This window comes from Alnus glutinosa, chromosome 12 (genome assembly GCF_958979055.1).
Source record: "Alnus glutinosa chromosome 12, dhAlnGlut1.1, whole genome shotgun sequence".
Classification (NCBI taxonomy): Eukaryota; Viridiplantae; Streptophyta; class Magnoliopsida; order Fagales; family Betulaceae; genus Alnus; species Alnus glutinosa.
The window spans coordinates 16,651,028-16,669,564 of NC_084897.1; the positions used below are offsets into that span (position 1 = coordinate 16,651,028).

General features: G+C 42.1%; 1 protein-coding gene across 1 annotated transcript in view; it reads left to right on the forward strand.

Moving 5' to 3' along the window:
• Positions 1-3,423: 3,423 nt before the first annotated feature.
• LOC133851066 (serine/threonine protein phosphatase 2A regulatory subunit B''beta-like) overlaps positions 3,424-18,537 on the forward strand; it is a 35,461-nt gene continuing 20,347 nt past the window's right edge. The window contains exons 1-4 of the mRNA XM_062287370.1: positions 3,424-3,852; positions 5,754-5,996; positions 6,138-6,243; positions 6,318-6,417. Coding sequence (XP_062143354.1) covers positions 3,703-3,852; positions 5,754-5,996; positions 6,138-6,243; positions 6,318-6,417 — 599 coding nt within the window. The 5' untranslated portion in view covers positions 3,424-3,702. The remainder of the gene's footprint in view (positions 3,853-5,753; positions 5,997-6,137; positions 6,244-6,317; positions 6,418-18,537) is intronic.

Consider the following 18,537-nt stretch of genomic DNA (forward strand, 5'->3'; position numbering starts at 1 on the left):
GTTAATGATAAGCCTAGAGTCGTAGCTCTAGCACATGTGAGTTGATATTCTTGAGTTTGATGCGTAAGCCTAGGGTTGTTGCTCCTAGCTGTGGAGTTGGTAAGTTTGGGTTATTGCTTATGGCATGTGTGGTACATTGTATTGGAAAATGTGATAAGATATAAGAGTGTGATTTGTATTTGATAATGTGTTGTTGTGTGGACTTAATGATTTGAGAATAACATTATTGAATCTTGCATGTATATACGTTTGTGTGCATTGTTTACTTAGTGAGTCTTATACCACTGAAGCCTCGGTATTTCTTAATGAGGCGGTGAACTCACACTTTCACCTATACGAATGTGACTATCACCACAACCGTATAGATGGAGCTTCTTTAGATGTAGGTACTTGTGATGCGAAGAATGACTCCGTTTCAAACTACTTTGAGTGCTACAACGAAAGCTTATCGCTTAAGTTGTAGGGGTGTTGGACTTGGATAGTCCCTTTTGATGTATATTTTGTATATGGTTAGTGTGATTTGTAATACTTTGATGATAGACATTCTTTTGTTATGTATAACTTATGCTTAAGCCTTAAACAGATAGACGTTAATTGGGTCTTTTGTGTAATGGACAGTTTGTATTTATGATGTTGACTTCCGCAGTTAAATTTTGTATTCTGCTGCTTGAATTCTATTACTCTGATATATCAGGTACATGTTAAGAAATGTGTACTATGAGTTGGCTCAGTGACACGTAGTCATGCCACTGCGATGACTCATTTGTATGTTTTTTTTTTTTAAAAAAAGGGTCGTCACAACGACAGAGTCACAAAGAGCGACACAAGAACTTAGGGTTAGACTGAGTGAGATTAAGAGTAGGGTTGACAATTTTTGACATGAGCCGCGAACCTGGCATGAAAATACAGGGTTTGGGTTTATGGTAATCGAGTTGACCCGGTTATAACCGTGCCTGGCGGGTCAACCCGCGCGATTATAACTCGTTTCTTTAAAAAAAATAAAAAATTCAAAACAGACTTACAAACTTAGCAGCACCCGCATGCCCGGCAACCCGCATCACTTTTCTAAGTTTTCTTTTTTAGTATTCACGCCTCCTTCACACTGAAAATGGACGAATCTTTGCTTTGTTGTGGCCGACGATCCTTACAAAAGTGACATGGGTTTCCGTTGTATGATAGGTTGAATGTTCTTAGCTTTGTCGCTGACATGTTCTTTTCTGCCCTTGATTTCGCTTTCAAGCCCTTCTAATTCTCGAATTAGGTCGGACTTCAACCTCCTTTTGCGTCGGGTATCCATGCAAAACTGAATGTTTGGCTAAATTGGTGGTTTCATGGGTAGAAGGTACTTTTTTTTGGGTGAAATTTTCAAAGCCAGAATCAGAGTTTGCATGACTTCCTCTGTTTTTGCTTCAAACTGAATAAAGAGATTGATGGATTTATTTCATGGGTTCCTTTACGAAGCTTTTGCGGAAAACCCACTTTAATTGCTAAACATCAAAACATGGGTTCTGTGAAAGAAGTTTTCTACCCAAAGATGGTTCTTTTTGCCGGCTTTTTCTGGGCCTCTGTTTCCAGCCTGTTGCTCACTCTGTTTGGTTTTCTAAACAGAGTCGTCCTCAGGTATATGCTTTGAATTATAACCCTTTGGGTGGCGGCCGTCAGCTTGGATTTGGGTTTTGTGGTCATTTTGACACGAGTTTCTGTTGGGTCATCAAGACGAAGACGAACCCAAATTCTGCTTCAACTTCATCTTCTTCTTCAGACGAAGACGATCCTTCCTGGATGAATATTCTTCTTCTTCACAATAAATAAACGTGTCAATCGGTTTCGTGTCAGGTAACCCGATTTACAATCGGGTCGTGTTCGGTTAGAGGTTCCAACCGGATTAATAATCAGGTCGGGTTCGTGTTATACCTGTTTATGTAATCAGGTCAGTCGGGCTGACCAGAACCCGACTCGTTTACCCGAATTGCCAATCCTAATTAAGAGAAGAGAATAAGGTAAAGGGATACGACGTTTTAGGCTTTTACCCTTTAGGTTTTGAAGTGAGGCTTGTAACACCCTCACTTTTTAAAACAAAGCCGTAAGTTGAAGTATATGGATTTACCACGCGACGATACTACTATCACCTTATATAACACAATGGAAATACGTGTCATAAATTTTTGCTTCCATATTGACATAATAATTTTACCAATAAAACATATCAGAGCTCTTATTTCGCAATATAAAGTCATTACAACCTTAAACATTATTGTTTATACACAATCACTCAAATATGCCACACACAACTTATCTACAAATCTAAATAGAATGACTTGCCCAAGTCAACACTCCACAAGCTATAGATCCCTATGCACCTCAATAGAAGACATTTAATGCTCACATACATGTCTACATCAATCTCCACACCAGCAAGATTGATGTAATGATGGATTATCTCAATTGAATCAATGATTACACAGGCGGAGGGGTGTATAGTCTCAATAAGTATATAAATGATTGAAATTTTAACCATAGTTTGAGTTTGAGTTTCTCATTCTAAAACTGCTAGACCATCATTAGACCACCACCAAAATAGACCCGAGCCACCGTTGGGTCACCACCAAACTACCACAGACTATCACCGAGCCACTCCTGAGCTATCGCTGGATTATCATTGAGCCACCCTCAGATCACCTTCGAGCCACCCTCAGAACACAACTGAGCCACCTCAGGACTACCATTGAGCCACTCATGGACCATCATCGAGCCACCCCTAGACCACCATCGAGCTACCATATACCACACCGAGCCACTCTGGACCATCACAGAGCCACCCTTTGACCATTACCAAGCTACCCTCAAACCGTCATCGAGCTACCCCTAGACCACCATTGAGCCACCCTCGGATCATCACCGAGCCAACCCCAAATCACTCCTAGACCATCATTGAACCACCCCTAGACCATTGCCGAGCCACCCGAGACCATCATCGAGCTACTCCAGGACCACCACCAAGCTACCCTGAACCATTACTGAGCCACCCTCGGACTATCACCAAGTTTCTCCCGAATTGCCACCGAGCTACTCCTAGACAAGCAACCAACCACCACCAAGACGCTCCTAGATCATTTTCGGACCACCATTAAGCAGTTATTTTATATTAATATTTTTATATTGTGAATAAAAATTGATTTTTATAGGTTAATATGGTTAAATAAAAATATAAAAAATATTCGTAATTTTTCGTATGCACCAAACACTAAAAAATATTTTTGATAAAAAACATTTTATCCAGAAACAAACAAAGTATTACATCAAATCATGAAGAGAAACAAAAGCAGAGAGAGAGAGGAAAGTAGAAATAGTGCACATGATCCGAGCACGTGATGAAGACCCCATGCACCTAAATCATTTGGCCACGTGTAACTGCTTCTTCAACCATTTCTCACAATTTCAGGTGTCATTTTACGAATCTCTCTCATTTTCTTTTGCAATCGCATCTGACAAAAACTTTCCCTCACTTTCTCTCCCTTTTTCCTTCTCTCCAATCACCGGTCCTCCAATTCCTCAAGGATCTGGGGTTTCTCCCGCTTACTTCCCCCTCCAAATCAAAACCGCATTGAATCTCGAAATTCAACTTCTTCGAGCTTCGATTCGTTGTAGGGTTTTCTTGATTTGGCAATTGTGGATGAGAGAGAGACAAGGGGTCCGGTTCTGATGAGCATGGAGATCGTGACCGATGCGGCGTCGTTCGACGCCGAACTGGTGCAGCTTCCGGAGGTATCTCCCTTGGCCCTCAAATCGAATCCGGCCTTCGTCGAGAAGCTCTTCGAGCAGTGGCTCTCGCTTCCCGACTCTAATCGGCAGGTACTTGCGTGCAATGCTTCGATAATTTCGATGTTTTGTTTGCATTCTGAGCTCAAAATGTTGCTTTTGATTACTTTCCCAATGCGGTCTTTGATGTCTTGCTTTATAGGAAAAAAAGAAAGGAAAAAAAGAAAGAAAGAATCTTGTACGCTACGTGAAGATTGATGTTTATTTGTGTGCGTAATTATACTCTTTAACTGAATGAGATTTCTAGCTGGAAATGAGAATTTCATTGCCTGACGATTTACTAGGAAATGTGAATTTCTGCGTGGTAGATAGAAATACGAAGAATGATGGTTGGTTATATAACCACACTGAAGATTTAGGTTAATGGGGAACTGGGTTGTTAGTATTGTGATGTATGGTAACTAAGCAAGGGTTCTGGTTGTGATGATGCAACTTTTAGCCCTCTACTTTCTCGAGTTATGTTGGTTTTTGATATCTTTAATGGTTGCCATGAGAGTTTGCACAAGAGTGGAGTCTTGATGTTGTACTTGGCTGTCAAGAAGTCAACTTAAACCTGGAGGTTGTTGAAGATGGAATTATTTTCTCAAATGATGATTTCGATTAAGCTGCATTTGCTTTTGGATACTCTCCAAACAATTGGAAAGGTTTGGATGTTGAATTATATACTCAAAAAACTCTATTGTGCTAGAGGACCCTGAAAATATTGAGGCCATTATGATACATATATTGTTTTTTTTGTGTGTGTGTGTGTGATTATGGATAGTTATAGGGTTTGGTTAGGCAGGCAGCAAATAACTCTAATTTATGGGGCTAATAGTAGCTTGTTGGTGGTGGTGCTAGTAGGCGTTATTCAATGTGGTGCTATTAGTTGTGGTTGCAAGAGCTTTAGATGCAGTAAGTGATGGTTTGTCAGGTTGCTGGTAAGTCGGTGGTAGTGCTGGTGGTTTGGAGGTTCTTATGGCAGGAGTTGGTAGCATGGTAGGTGTTGCTTAGTGCCATTATCAAAGGAGGTAATAATGGCAGTGGTTTTGTGTAACTTTGACAATGATAATATGCTTCATGGATCACTATACAAATCTAAGCTGGTTTTGAGAAATTGAATTGTTGTCAAAGGTTGGAATCTTGATTTGGAGAGTCCTCAAATTGGAGAAAGGATATTGTCATAATTGACAATCGTCCTTGGACAAAATAACTTCTCCTTCCCATAACTAAGGGGTGGAGGTTTGTGGATTCAATTTTTTGTGGGTGTGCGAGTTGTACATTTATATAATAAAGAAGAGAGAAAACTGTCCTAACCTGCTCATGAATTTTTTCAAATGGGCAAAAAAGCCATGCTATTTCTTCCAAGCTGACCAGGATATCGATTATCTGAATAATGGTAACTAGTTGGCTGCTGATTGTTATTTATACATAGGGATGCGGCTTGGTATTTTGTCTTTTGTCTTAGCTTCCACAATAATTTGACATGTCATTCATACGTAATCTTCTGATGAAAAAAAAATCTTGGATATCAAAACTCAATCTACCTCAATCAACATTGTCTTCCGATTGAAATTCCATTTGTTGTTGTTTTTTTTTTTTAATTTATTTTTTTTGAATTAACTTTGCATTTTTTTGAATTTTGAACATATGATAACATTATTGAGTTCAATTATTCATTGCTAGTTAATGGAATGCAGTTCATAGTGTCTTCACATGTTTTTTGTTTTTGTTTTTTACATTTGTTTGATCAATGGATTTCATAAAACTTGTAACCTTCTCATTGTTTAACTGTAAGTCTAATCCCTTGCAGGTGCCAACATTAAATTTGTTAGTTAAGTAAAGACTATAATTCTATATATTGTTTATTGCTTTCCTAATTAGCTATAATATGACCTTCCTCTTGAAGCCAATAGATGGAATGTATTCTAATTTCCATTTTTCTCTTGTTTCAGGTAGCGTCATTGCTCACTGAAGCAAAGGCGGGCGGTCCCTTGAATGTCCCTGGAAACTCTTCGAGTCCACATGCTTCCACAAGCAATTCTTTGCCTTCTATGTTTCCTGCAGGCAGTGCCCCGCCACTTTCACCGAGAAGTACATCTGGTTCTCCTCGGATAATGAAACAGAGGGCCGGTCCTTCTAATTTGGGTTCACCCCTGAAAGTAGTTAGCGAGCCAGTTAAAGAATTGATACCTCAGGTTCGACAAAACTCCAATATTCATTTCCAAAAATTGCTATTCTCACCCTCTAGATAGCTGTTTCCATGTGCTTAGCCTACTAAATTGATTTTTCAGGGGGATGTTGGTGATAATTTCTAACATGACTTGCAATGCTTGCAGTTTTACTTTCAAAATGGTCGTCCACCACCAAATGAACTAAAAGAGCAATGTTTCTTTAGAATTAATCAGTTTTTCTATGGCCACTTGGATGGACTGCAGATGCATGGTGAGATACACTAAGCTATCAGTGTAGGTAATACTCCTAGAACTGATTTACTAATTCTTTCTTTGGCATGTCAGAATTTAAATCAGTTACTAAGGATGTCTGCAAGCTACCATCATTCTTCTCCATGTCTCTTTTCAGAAAGATTGATGTTAATAGCACTGGTCTTGTCAGAAGGTATGCACTTCTTGTCATTGTTGGAGAAAGTAATCTCACAGTGCAACTATGTTGCATCTCCACTGCTGTTTATTATATTGTGATTTGAACTTTTTACTTGGTATTGTGGATACTTCAATGCTTGCTGCCTCTTTCAATTTCAACAGAATATTCATTCAGTAATTACTGAGGAAAACTCAAATATCTGAAGCTTTTCTATCTCCTACTGGAAGGTCTTGGATATCCTTCTATTCCTTACTTTAAGGGCACGCTCCTTTGCCCACTTAACTGGACTATGCTTATGCTTCTCGCCCCTTTCCCCAAAGAATGGTTTTGAGCATCTTTTTACTATGCTAATCCTGTTGGGTAGGAGGGGTGCTTTTAATTGGAGTATCACTGCCAATTACGAGAAACTTACCACCACCATTCATAAGAAGCTTACATTTTGGAGGTTCTTAGATGTCTTTTAACCCCTTCATAATTTTTAGGTAGTGCTAACTGTGCATCCTGTAAACTTATAGCAGAAACTTCTGTAGTTATTAACATTTAGGCCAGGGAAAATGAAGAATCCTGTGGTTGACAGGGAAAGTCCAGTGTAAAGTAAGAACCTTAGTGCGAAAAAGTGATTCTTTATGCGATATGCAGCATTGCTGCTTTGGAAGTGGACTGCGATAATCTAGATGATGAACACTTCATTGATTCTCTAAATAACTGATCGTATGCATGGGAAAACATATTTGTTGGTGATCTATATGGAGTTTGTTAAAAGCAGTGTGGAAGAAAGTGGAAAGTTGATATGGAGTGCCCAAGGGATTCATTACTAGAAAGCTAAAGGAGATGTCGTCTATTTATTAATCAAACTTTCTCACATACTTGTGTTACTCATTATAGAATAATAATCTGATTCAGTCTTCCATTGATGGCAATAGGAAGCATTCCCATACTTGTTCTAGGGCATGCAAAAGTTAAATTTGAAGAATTTAATCTTACTCTGATGTCCTCGTCCGAAGACATTTTTCGCTCTATGCATAAGTTGCCATGGTCGAGGTTTTTATTTTATTTTTTATTTTTAAATTTGAGGAACATTCATGTCGTTGCCATCAAATGGGTTAGAGGATTGTAAAGGATTTGGTGATATATGGGGCTCCTGGTAGAGTTGAGTGGGGAAACATGATTTATGTTCTCCTCTTTGTGTAGTCAAAACTAAGGTTTTGTTTGAGTTCTATTGTAGCTTTGAAGTCCTAGCGAACATGTTGAAAACAGTGTTAGAAAAGGTTATTTCCAAGTCTCAGAATGCATGCATCAGGGTGAGACATTTTAGATTCATCTTGGTTGCTAATGAATGCCTTGATAGCCGAATTAGATCAGGGGATCCTGGTGTCCTTTGTAAATTGGACCTAGAAAATGCATATGATCACGTTAATTGAGGTTTCTTGTTGTCTCTGTTGAGGAGATTTGGCTTTGGAGAGAAATTGAGGGATTGGTTAGTACATTGTATATCTATGGTGCATTTCTCTATTTTGCTTCACGGTCGTCCCTCTGGCTATTTCAATAGATCTCGTTGCCTGAGACATGGGATCTTTTTTCCCCTTTGCCGTTCATTGTTGTCGTGGAGACTTTGAGTAGAATGTTGTCTGCCATTGTGGATAGGGGGCAATTATGAGGTTTTTCAGTGGGGTTGAGGAATAATGACAAGCTCCTTGTGTCTCATTTATTGTTTGCAGACGATGCGAGGAAAATCTAGATCATCTTTGCCATTTGTGTTGTCTCTTATGTTTTGAATTTGTTTCGAGGTTGAAGATTTTTTTTTTTTTGATGAATAATAATAAGTTTTATTGAATTAGGGTTGAAGATTAACTTGTCGAAATCATTCCAATTGTAGAAACCACATGCGGAGTTATGTTTCTCTGAATAATGATTGCTTCAGTGCTAATGTGATATAGTTTCTGCATAATGTGATATAGTTTTTCTCTCTCTCTCTCTCTCTCTCCGACCTAGGAGCGGCGCGTGTGAGCGCGTTACGTTGGGGGTTTATTTTGGTTTCGCCTTTCAGACTTCCGGTTGCTGTGCGGGGCGAGTTCCTGAGCGTTTGGTGATCGTGGGTCGCGATAGTAGATCGCGAAGGGGCGTCTACAGGTGGGTTGGCTCCTGTCCGTCGAGAATGTGATCGTCCGCTGGGTCAGCCGCTTGGGTTCCGGCTGTTTTTTGAGATGGAGATTAGTTTTATCGTGGAGTCGAAGACATTTGTCTTCTCGGTTCTGGATGGGGCGTCGACGATGAGGGTGGGGGAGAAGAGAAAAAGTTTCTCCGGCGTTATTTTCATCAATCACTCGAGCACTGAGTGGTTGGCTTCGACGTTGGAGTCACTTGTGGGTGTTCCGGAAGATCAAGCTTTCATCAAATCTTTCAGGGAAGGTTCGAGAGTTCTGATCGCTCGGAGAGGATGTAACCAAGCCGGCCGTTTCTTAGAAGTAGCTTCTTTCGGGATGGGTGGTCGGAAAGGGTTTATCCTGATTCCTGAGGGACGTGGAGGGTGGGGATGGATCAAATTTTCCGAAGAGCTGAGGAAGTCCGCTGCTCTTTTCTCTGTTTCTGTGGGCGGGGAGAATGGGTCCTTACATGAACTGGTGGAGAAGAAGGGGAAGGCAGTTGAGGTTTGGCCGAGTTTGGTTCCCTTTTCGAAGGGGTCCTCTTTTGTGGAGGTGTTGAAGGCAGGATCGTTCGATGTCGTGAAGAAGGGGCCTATCATGGGGGGTAATTCCTCCGGGAGTAAGGTTGTGCCAGTGGTTCACTGTGAGCCTGAATTCCTTCCGGCGGCGAGGGTGCTAGATGCAGATCTGAGGATGGCGTTGGACTGTTCTTCTTTGGAGCCGTTCGATCCGTTGGGTAAGGACCAGCATCACCGTCCACTGGGTAAGCCTTATCGTCCACGTGCGAGTTTGAAATTTGAAATCTCTAAGTTGCGCACGTGGAGTAAGCGGGTCATAGGGTCCAACAAGGCTTTGGGCCGGGCTGTTAACAAGATACTGGGTCGTCTTGCAAGGAATGGTTTGCGCTTGGGATGCTTCGTGCCGAAACCTAGATCTTCTCTGTCGTTGTTGCCGGAGACGACGTCGGTGGATTCTTCTGGGCTGTGCAATGTCGTTTCGTCGGAGTTGGTGGTTCCCAGTGGGGACCTTTTGAGCGGAGACTGCTCTGAGCCGACTACTGCGTTCGTCTCTCCACTGCCGAGTGCGGATCTGCCGTCGCCGGCGAACTCTGTTCCTCCGACGTCGTCTGGGTCTTTGAGTGGTGAAAGATGCATCCACTCAAAGGAGAGGAGACGAGCACCTGAGATGTCCTCTGGGTTGGTGCCGAATCGGATTCTTCCTGGGGGTGTGAAGGTGTCAACGGTGGGAGATAAAGCGGGCGTGAGTCCAGCTTCTTCGGCTGAGATCTATCCTAGGCCGGAGTCCTTATCGGCGATTGTTACAGGGACAGATTCAAGATCGGTGTTTCTGTTCGGGGGTGAGACGAACAGCACTATCATGTTCGGTTTCCCCCCTTCTCCGGCGCTGGAGTTGGGTCTTCCGGTGGGTTCTACTACTTCTTTCAAGTTTATGCCTTTGGGGAAGATTCAGTATCCTAATCACTCTTTTGCCGCTCCGTCTCTCGCTGGTGCTACTCTTTTAGGAGAGAAGCTGCGTTCTCCCCTCCCTGTGATGGACTCTAAGCCTTTCCAGTGTTACTACAGAAGGGCGAGAAAATTGAGGGAAAGGAATTCTGTAAAGTGGGATGATGGGCTACTTTCTGACTCTTTGCAAGCTGTGAAGATGTCAGTTGGTTTTGTTGATAAGGGGGTCTCAGGTCAAGTGCCGCCAGCGGAGAAGGCGGTAAAAAATCCTGCAATAAAGAAGGCAACGATGTCAGTGAGTCAGGGCCTTTTTAGGAAGGGGTTTCTTAATCTTCCCCCGATTTCAGTCCCAACGGTGGTGCCTCAGGTGGTCAACAATGGGGAGATTGTAGTACGGGAGGAGGATGAAGATGATTATTCGGAAGTTTTGCCTTTAGATTATTGGGCGTTGGATGGAGATTTTGGGGAGGGGGCTTTGGCTGTTCGGGACGCCATGGAAGAGGAGTTCCAGGTTTTTGCGCGCCAGAAGTCTAAAGGAAAAAGGGAACTTCTTAATTTGCAGAGTTCCATCAACTATGGTGACGCGAACTATCCCTCTAGTCGTAGGAAAGCCGGTCGGAGGATTTGTCAGGGATCGAACATGGGCTCGGACTTGTCATATTTGGGCTCGGATTCTGCCGTGGGTCCAAAACTTTCCATTGAGATGGGCTCGCCGGAAGGGAGGATTCTTCCTTCCTCCTCCCTGGATGTTCCCACCTTCAAGCATTTAATTCAGGAAAAAAGTAAAGGGAAGAAGCCTTTATCTCATTTGGAGTTGTCTATGGCTTGCTCTTTGTATTTCGGGGAAAAGGGGGATAGATCTATGGATTTCCTCTCTGCCCTTGATGAGGAACATAGGCGATGGGATATGATTGAAGATTGTGAGCTTTAGGGGCTTAGGGGCTTAGGGTTGGGTGGTTTTGTGGGCTGTTCCTTGTCGGGTCGGTTGTGAGGCTGTTGCTTCTTGTATACTCCGTGTGTACTAGGGGCGCCTTACGCTGTTTTTAATAAATTTGCAATTACTTATCAAAAAAAAAAATGATTGCTTCATTTTTTTCTTGGAGATTTGAAACAACTAGATTTCTCGCAATTGTGGCCATGTAAATCGCCTTGAGGTAGAGTAGCTGCCGCGACTCCTCTGGGGTTGCCGTAAAAGTTTGGGGATGGAGAGCCGTTTCTTTGTGGAGGCTAAATCTTTCCTCTTCTCGGTGGCGAATGGGTTAGATGAGTTAAGGATGGTGGAAAAGGGGAAAGGGTTTTTTGGGTTTGTTCTGTTAAGCTTGCGATGCACCTTGTGGCTGGTTTCAATGGTGGAAGAGGCATTTTCGGAGGATTTTGTTAAATCCTTTAGGGAAGTCTTGAAGGTGATAATCGTTTAGAGTTGTGGAAACAAATGTGGTCGGTTTTTGGAGGTGGTGGTCTACGCATTGGGCGGTCGGAGAGGGAAGACCATGTTTCCTGAAGGCCGGGATGGGCGGGGCTGCAGCCTTGTTTCCGGGGAGCTGAGTAAAGCCCTGACTTTTCCTGAAGCCACGGTCAAGGCTCTGTTTGTTGGTGGGCGATTGCCAGGGAAAGGTAGCAGGTCCTCTTTCGTTTGCGGAGGTGGTGAGTTCGAAGCCTACCTTCCCTTTCATCGGTGGTGGGCTTCTGGTCCAGTCAACGGAGGTGATTTGGTGTGAGGTGGAGAAGCTTCTTCTGCTAAGTCTGGAGCATGCGACGGTCCGGCGCGCGTTGGACTGTTTTGCCTTGGAGATGTCCTCGATTGTTCCTTTGGGTATTGACCGTCATGTTAATGACTCCTTGGATCGAAGCAACATCAGAGATTCTAGGTTTCGAAGCAGCAATAGAGGCTCCAGCAGAGGCAGGCATGACGTCGTATGTGCAGGTGAAGCTTAGGGCCAAGAGGGGAAAGGGATATTTAGGAAGCTTCCCGAGATCTTTGGTGTTTGGTTGGATTGGGTTTGCGAGTCCAAACGTAATTTGGGCATTTTTTTTTGTTGGGCTGAAACCCTTCTTAGGCAATAGGGGATAGGGCCGGGTTTTTAAGAAAGTTTATTTTGTGGTTAGAGGGGATTGATTGCGGGTTGGATACAGGAAATGGGGCTTTAGGCCAAGCATTAAGAAGGCCAATAAGTCGGGTCTTGTTCCGGGTTCTGGTTCCGATTCTTTCTCATCGGGTGTGGGTTTTGATCTATCGGGTCAGAGCGTCTCCTTGCCTTCAATGGCCTTTTCTCTGGCCGGTTGTCTGCTGCGCCGGTGGCTTCTCCGGCAGTTGTTGAGTTGCCCCTGGTTGGGTTTGCTTTAGTGGGGATTGGTTCTCATCCCAGTTAGCGTCCTCTAGCCGGGTGTCTTCTCCAGTGTCTTCAGATTATGCCAGTGGTGCTTCTGGTCTGGCTGGGTCTTTGTCCAGGCCGGGTGAGGTCTCTGCTATATTGGGTCTAACACCTTCTTCACTGGTCCCTCCCCTCTGTTCTCTAGAGTTACTGAGACAAGGCCTTGGTTCACTTGCCCCGGATCTAGTTTCTGTCCATGACTTCTCAAGGGTCTTGTGTTCTTTGCAACAAGCTTCTCTTGCTGTGGCTCCGGGTCAGGTGAAAGTTCCCCTGGCCTGGAAAACAGGCTGTGGGTCAGCTTTTCCTAGTTTTTCCTTAGGGGCAGAAGATTCGGGTGAACTGCTTCGTCTTTCGCTTCTCGTGAAGTTGGAGTCTAGGCCGCATATCTATCCATCAAAGTCTAAGTCGGTGATGAAGTATTCTCGGAAGCGAAAGGATGCGCGTCTGAACAAGTTTTTGTTAGTTGACTCTTTGGCGGTGATCACCGCCTCTCCTTCTCCGTTGGGCCATCATCCTTTGCCACCTTTGAAGTCTGTGGCAGTTATGGAGCCTCCGGTCAGCTTTTGTCTGCGTGGGTTCCTTCTTCCGCGCAACCATTCTTCTCTGCCGCTTGAGGTGGGTGAATCTTCGAGGGGAGGTGTTTCCGAAGAGGTTGTAGGTTCTCCCGGGGCAATGTTCGACGCTGCATTGTGCCTCCAAAGTGTGGGGATTTCCTTTGAGGGGAATGTAAAGGGTTTTTTGGATGTCATGGCTCAAGTGGTTGAGGGGCAGCGTCTTGAGGTCCCAGTCTCCACTTCTAAGGTTAAAGGGACTAGAAAACTTCATAACCTTGAGTGCAATATCAATTATGATGTTAGGAGTCTTGGTTTTACTCGGGGCAAAAGCAAGAGGGTTGTTATGATGTAATGTTATAGAGGGTTTTGGGTTTTTGTTGGGGTGCTTTGGGTTTTCTGCTATGGTTGGGTCTTTGTGGGTGGTTTTTTTTTTCTTGTATCTCGTCTTTTTTGTTCTTTGTTTTTGCGTCCTTTTGTATAATCTTTGTATACTCAGGGGCACCTTCATCTTTTATAAAAATTCTCTTATAAAAAAAAAAAGAGTTAGTTCTTGTTGGCGCCATTGAAGATGTTGGAGGTTTAGCTTGTAACCTTGGTTGTCGGGTGCTCTCTTTGTATATGAAGTATTGGGTCTTCCTTTGGGGGCTTCGTATAACACTAAATTAATTTGGGATGACATTACTGAAAAGATGGAACGACATTTGGTTGGTTAGAAGAGGCTTTATTTGTCTAAGGGTGGTAGGTTGACGCTAGTTAAAAGTACTCAACACCAACTTGGCTACATATCATCCATCCTTTTTTCCCATCCCCGTTGGTGTTGCTAACCGTATTGAGAAACTTTTGCGAGATTTTTTGTGGGGTAGATGCAACGACCTAAGTGTTAGCCACATCTGCGCTATCACTCTAAAAGGACTAGTCAATTTGGAGCTTCCTTAGAATCACTTATAAAGTCCAGTTTCATCTAGTAAATAAGCAATGTGAGACTTAGCACCTATGAATGTTTTATTAAACCACGCATTCTCTATGTGGGCTACTTATCTTTCTAATATGAGACTAGGCTGGTGTTACAAACTCCCCCCCTTAAACTGTCCTCGTTAGATCTATGTCATGCAGTGCTGACAGTACCACATGGCATTACTAGGTAGATATGATACCATTTGTAACGACTAAGGGAAAAGTGCTAGCCACATCAGTGCTATCACTCCAAAAGGACTAGTCAAATTGGAGTTTCCCTGGAATCATTTATAAAGTTCAGTAAGGAAGCAATGTGAGACTTAGCATCCATAGGTATCTTTATAAACCACCCACTCTATGTGGGCTCATCTTCCTAATATGAGACTGTGGTATTACAGTAGCACCCATGAATGTCTTTATAAACCACAGTCTTTATGAAGGCTACTCATCTTCTTAGTATGGGACCAGAGTGTTATAGTGGAGTTGGTAAAGAGTTTAAATTTCATCTTGTTAGTTGGCCTAAGAGTTATACTTTGATTTTTGTTGGTGGTTTGGGGGGTTAGAAACTTGATTCAGTTTAGTCGAGTTCTCTTGGGGAAATGCTTATGGCGTTTCGCCGTGGAGAGGAAGGCCTGGAGATTGGTGGCGGAAGCTAAATTTGATGGTATGTGGTAAGGGTGGTGTTCCAATGAGGTTGCTGGGTCTTTTGGGGTTAGTGTGTGGAAAAACATTAGGAGGGGGTGGAGGTTTTCTCTAGATTCATTCTATTTGAGTTGGGAGAAAGGTTTAAATTCAGGTTATGTCGTGATTTGTGGTGTGGTGAGCAACCCTGAAGGCAGTTTTTTTCTGAGTTGTTTAGCTTGCCATAAGGAGGCTTCGGTGGCAGAACATGTGTAGTTTATTGATGACACTCTTTAGTGGAATATTACTTTTTCAAACCAGTGCAATTTAGAGGTGGGGTTGGTCTCTTTGTTCCTTAACTTCTTGTATTCTCTTAGGTTGAGATGAGGTGGGTAGGGTAAAATTGGTTGAATCCCTTCCAAAAGGCGCACATTCGTGGTTAGATCCTTTTATCATGTGCTTTGCCCCTTGTGCCCTGGAAGAGCATTTGGAGAAATAAGGCTCATTCGAGAGTGGCGTTTTTTGTATGAACAACGACTTTGGGGAAGATTTTAACTTTGGACAACTTGAGAAAGAGGCACGTCATAATGATGAATTGGTGTTGCATGTGTAAGAAGAGCGATGAGACCATAGATCATCTTCTTCTTTGTTGTCAAGTAGCTAGAGATTTATTGGTTTCAATCTTTCATCTTTTTGGTTTGGAGGGGTTATGCCTCAAAGGATGGTGGATTGTTGGCGTGTTGGAAAAGTCAGTTGGGAAGCCTGGAGGGTGGCTTCTTTGTGCTTAATGTGGTGTATTTGAAGAGAGTGTAATGCTCGGAACTTCGAAGATTGTGAGAGAACGGTGTTAAGAGTTAAAAGCTATTATGTTCAAATTTCTCTATGTTTGGATGGCGGCTTACAACAATTCTTGCTTTTCTAATTTTCAGAATTTTTGGAGTTGTGTTCTTCTTCCTCTCCCTAATTGAGGTCTTTCTTGTATACTTCATGTATACTTGAGTGTTTGATGGGGGCTTCTTCTATTTTTTGGGCTCTTGGTGTTATAGGTGCTCCTTGTGGGTTTTGGGTTTTAGGGGTGATCCTTGTGGGTTTGTTTGGGTTTTTTTTTTTCTTCCCTTTTGTGGGCTGGCTTTGGTGGTTCTTGTGTATACTCCCGGTGTACTTAGGGGCGCCTTATGGTTTTTAATTAAATCTTCTTACTTATCAAAAAAAACTTGGATTGCACCTCTTTGCGTTTTCTAATGAGATTGATTTACTGGGGAAAAAAAAAATAGAAAAGAAAAAGAAGAAGAAGAAGAAGAATGACTAGCTTGTGGAAGCCTAAACTTGTGGTTATGGGTCATACTAGTCCAGTAGACCTTTTCATCTAAGAGACATGCTTATCTCTTAGTTTCATTCTGTTCAGAATTCATTATTCCAAGGATAATTCTAAGGGATTGGCAGGGAGGGAACGCAATGATAGACAGTTCGAGGACACAGAAAGAACCACTGAGGAACTCATTTCCTTTTTCTTTCATTCTTTGTACTCTTGGTCGGCTGCGTTCCTCGCACCTTTAGTGTTTAGTTTTAATGATTTCCTTTTTTTGTTTTCTTCTTCCTCTTAGATGCCTTTCTTGTATACTTGATTACGCTTTGCGCTTTTTAATGATATTTCTCTGACTTATCAAAAAAAAAAAAATTCTAAGGGATTGGCTCCCATTGAAGTTTGGTGGGGTAGCTTTTCTCATCTAAGGGAAAGTGTTCGCACTTTATTTATTCACCAGGCTTTAACCATTTCATAGATTAAGCTTTGAAGTAGGATAATATTACAGTTAATTTAACAGGTTATCATTCATGAAATTGTAATGTGGTCCCTGTTGGCGATGTGGATGATGTTGGAGGTTTGGTTCGTATCCTTGGTTGTAGGGTGTCCTCTTTTTGCCTACGAAGTGTTTGGGTCTTTCTTTTGGGGGCTTCGTACAAGACTAAGTCAATATGAGATGGCATTGTTGAAAAAATTGAACGTTGTTTGGCTGGTTGGAAGAAGATTTATTTGTCAAAGGGGTAGTAGGTTGACACTGATCAAAAGAACTCTTTCGAATTTGCACACTTACTAATTTTGCTAATCGGATTGAGAAACTTTGGAGGAATTTTCTGTTGGGTGGAGTTGCTGACGAGTTCAAATTCCATCGAGTCAGTTGGTGTGGTTTGAGGGTTAGAAATTTCGATTGGTCTTTGTTGGTGTTTCTCTTTTTTATTTCCTGTATATTTGAGTTGCGCCTTTTTAATGAAATATCGATTATTTATTAAAAAAAAGGTTTGAGGGTTAGAAACCTGATTCAGTTTAACTGAGCTCTCTTGTAGAAATGGTTATGGCGTTTTGCCACAAAGAGGGAGGCTTTGTGGAGATTGGTGGTGGAAATCAAATATGGTAGCATGAGGGGAGGATCGTGTTCCAAGGAGGGGTGGGGGTGCAGAAAAACATTAGGATAGGGTGTGGTGTTTTTTCTAGATTTGTTAAATATGAGGTGGGAGACGGGTCTAAGATCAAGTTTTGTTGTGGTGTGGGAATCATCCCCTGAAGGCTTCTTTTCCGGAATTGTTTGGTACTGCTCGTCATAAGGAGGCTATGGGGGTGGATCATGTGTAGTTTTCTAACGGCAATCTTCAGTGGAGTATTTCTTTTACTAGACTAATGCATGATTGGGATGTAGACTTAAGTCACTTAGTTCTTTGATCTTTTGTACTCTTAAGTTGGGACGAGGTGGAGAGGATAAAATCCGTTGGATCCCTTCTATAAGGTAGAAGTTCAAGGTCAGATCTTTCTATCATCATTATCATTACATTAGGGGTTCTCTTGTATACTTTATGTGTATTCGTGTTGCGCCCCTTTATGCTTTTAATGAATATGAATTATTTATCAAAAAAATATATTTCTATCATCTGCTTTGCACTCCCGCTGGCTCCCCATTTCCTTGGAAGAGCATTTGGAGAATTAAGGCTTTTTCAAGAGTGGCGTTCTTTGTGTGAACGGCGTCGTTAGGGAAGATTTTTACTTTGGATAACTTGAGAAAGAGGCACGTTGTAGTGGTGAATTGGTGTTGCTTGTGCGAGAGGAGCAGGGAAACCATAAATCACTTTCTTCTCCATTGTGAAGTGGCTAGAGACTAGTGGGTTTTTATCTTCCGTCTTTTTGGTGTTGAGTAGGTCATGCCTAGAAGGGTGGTGTAGTTGTTGGCTTGCGAGGTTAATTGTGAAGCTGTTGCATGTTAGAAGCTTGGAGGATGGCTCCTCTGTGCTTAAGTGGTGCATTCAGAGAGAGCGGAATATGAGGAGTTTCAAAGATTGTGAGAGATTAGAGTTTTTTGATAGGTAAGAATACTTTATTAAAGAAAGCGTAAGGCGCCCTTAAGTACACAAGAAGTATACATAGAAACAACCAAAGCTAACCCGCTAAAACCCAATAGAACCAACAAAACCCGAATTTTACGGAATTTTTGGACTAGTGTTCTTCTTTTTCTCCCTAATTGGGGGTCTCTCGTGTATACTCCGTGTTTGCTTGGGTTGTGCCCCTTTGCGCTTTCTAATGAGATTGATTTAATAATAAGAAGAAAGAAAAGAAACTGCAATGTGGTGCTACTTACAATCCCTCTATTGTTTATTTGTTAGTATGGTTTTTATTTAACTTGTCCATATTTTTACACGTTTCAAGGTACTTTCTATTTTGAGTCTTGTTGAGTACTAGCTTTTATAGTGCTCTTTTGCTTGTTATGGAATAAATAGATTAGGAGCCCTGGGAAAGGAAAGCATTGTTTGAGGTTTGAGTAATGATTGTTGAAGTTTTTCTTGAATATGCTGTTGAGTTGTGTGCTCTTTGCAGACTATTTTGTCTTTTAATTTAGCTTAATTTTTTAACTAACATTTTGTAGGTGTTTCTAACATTTTTTTTATCTTTGGATAGCGTCCCGTCTTTGCCACCTAGGTGTTTCTACTTTTGTAGATTTTTTAAATTTATTAGCTGTTCCTCCCGTTTAGGGGCACTCTTGTA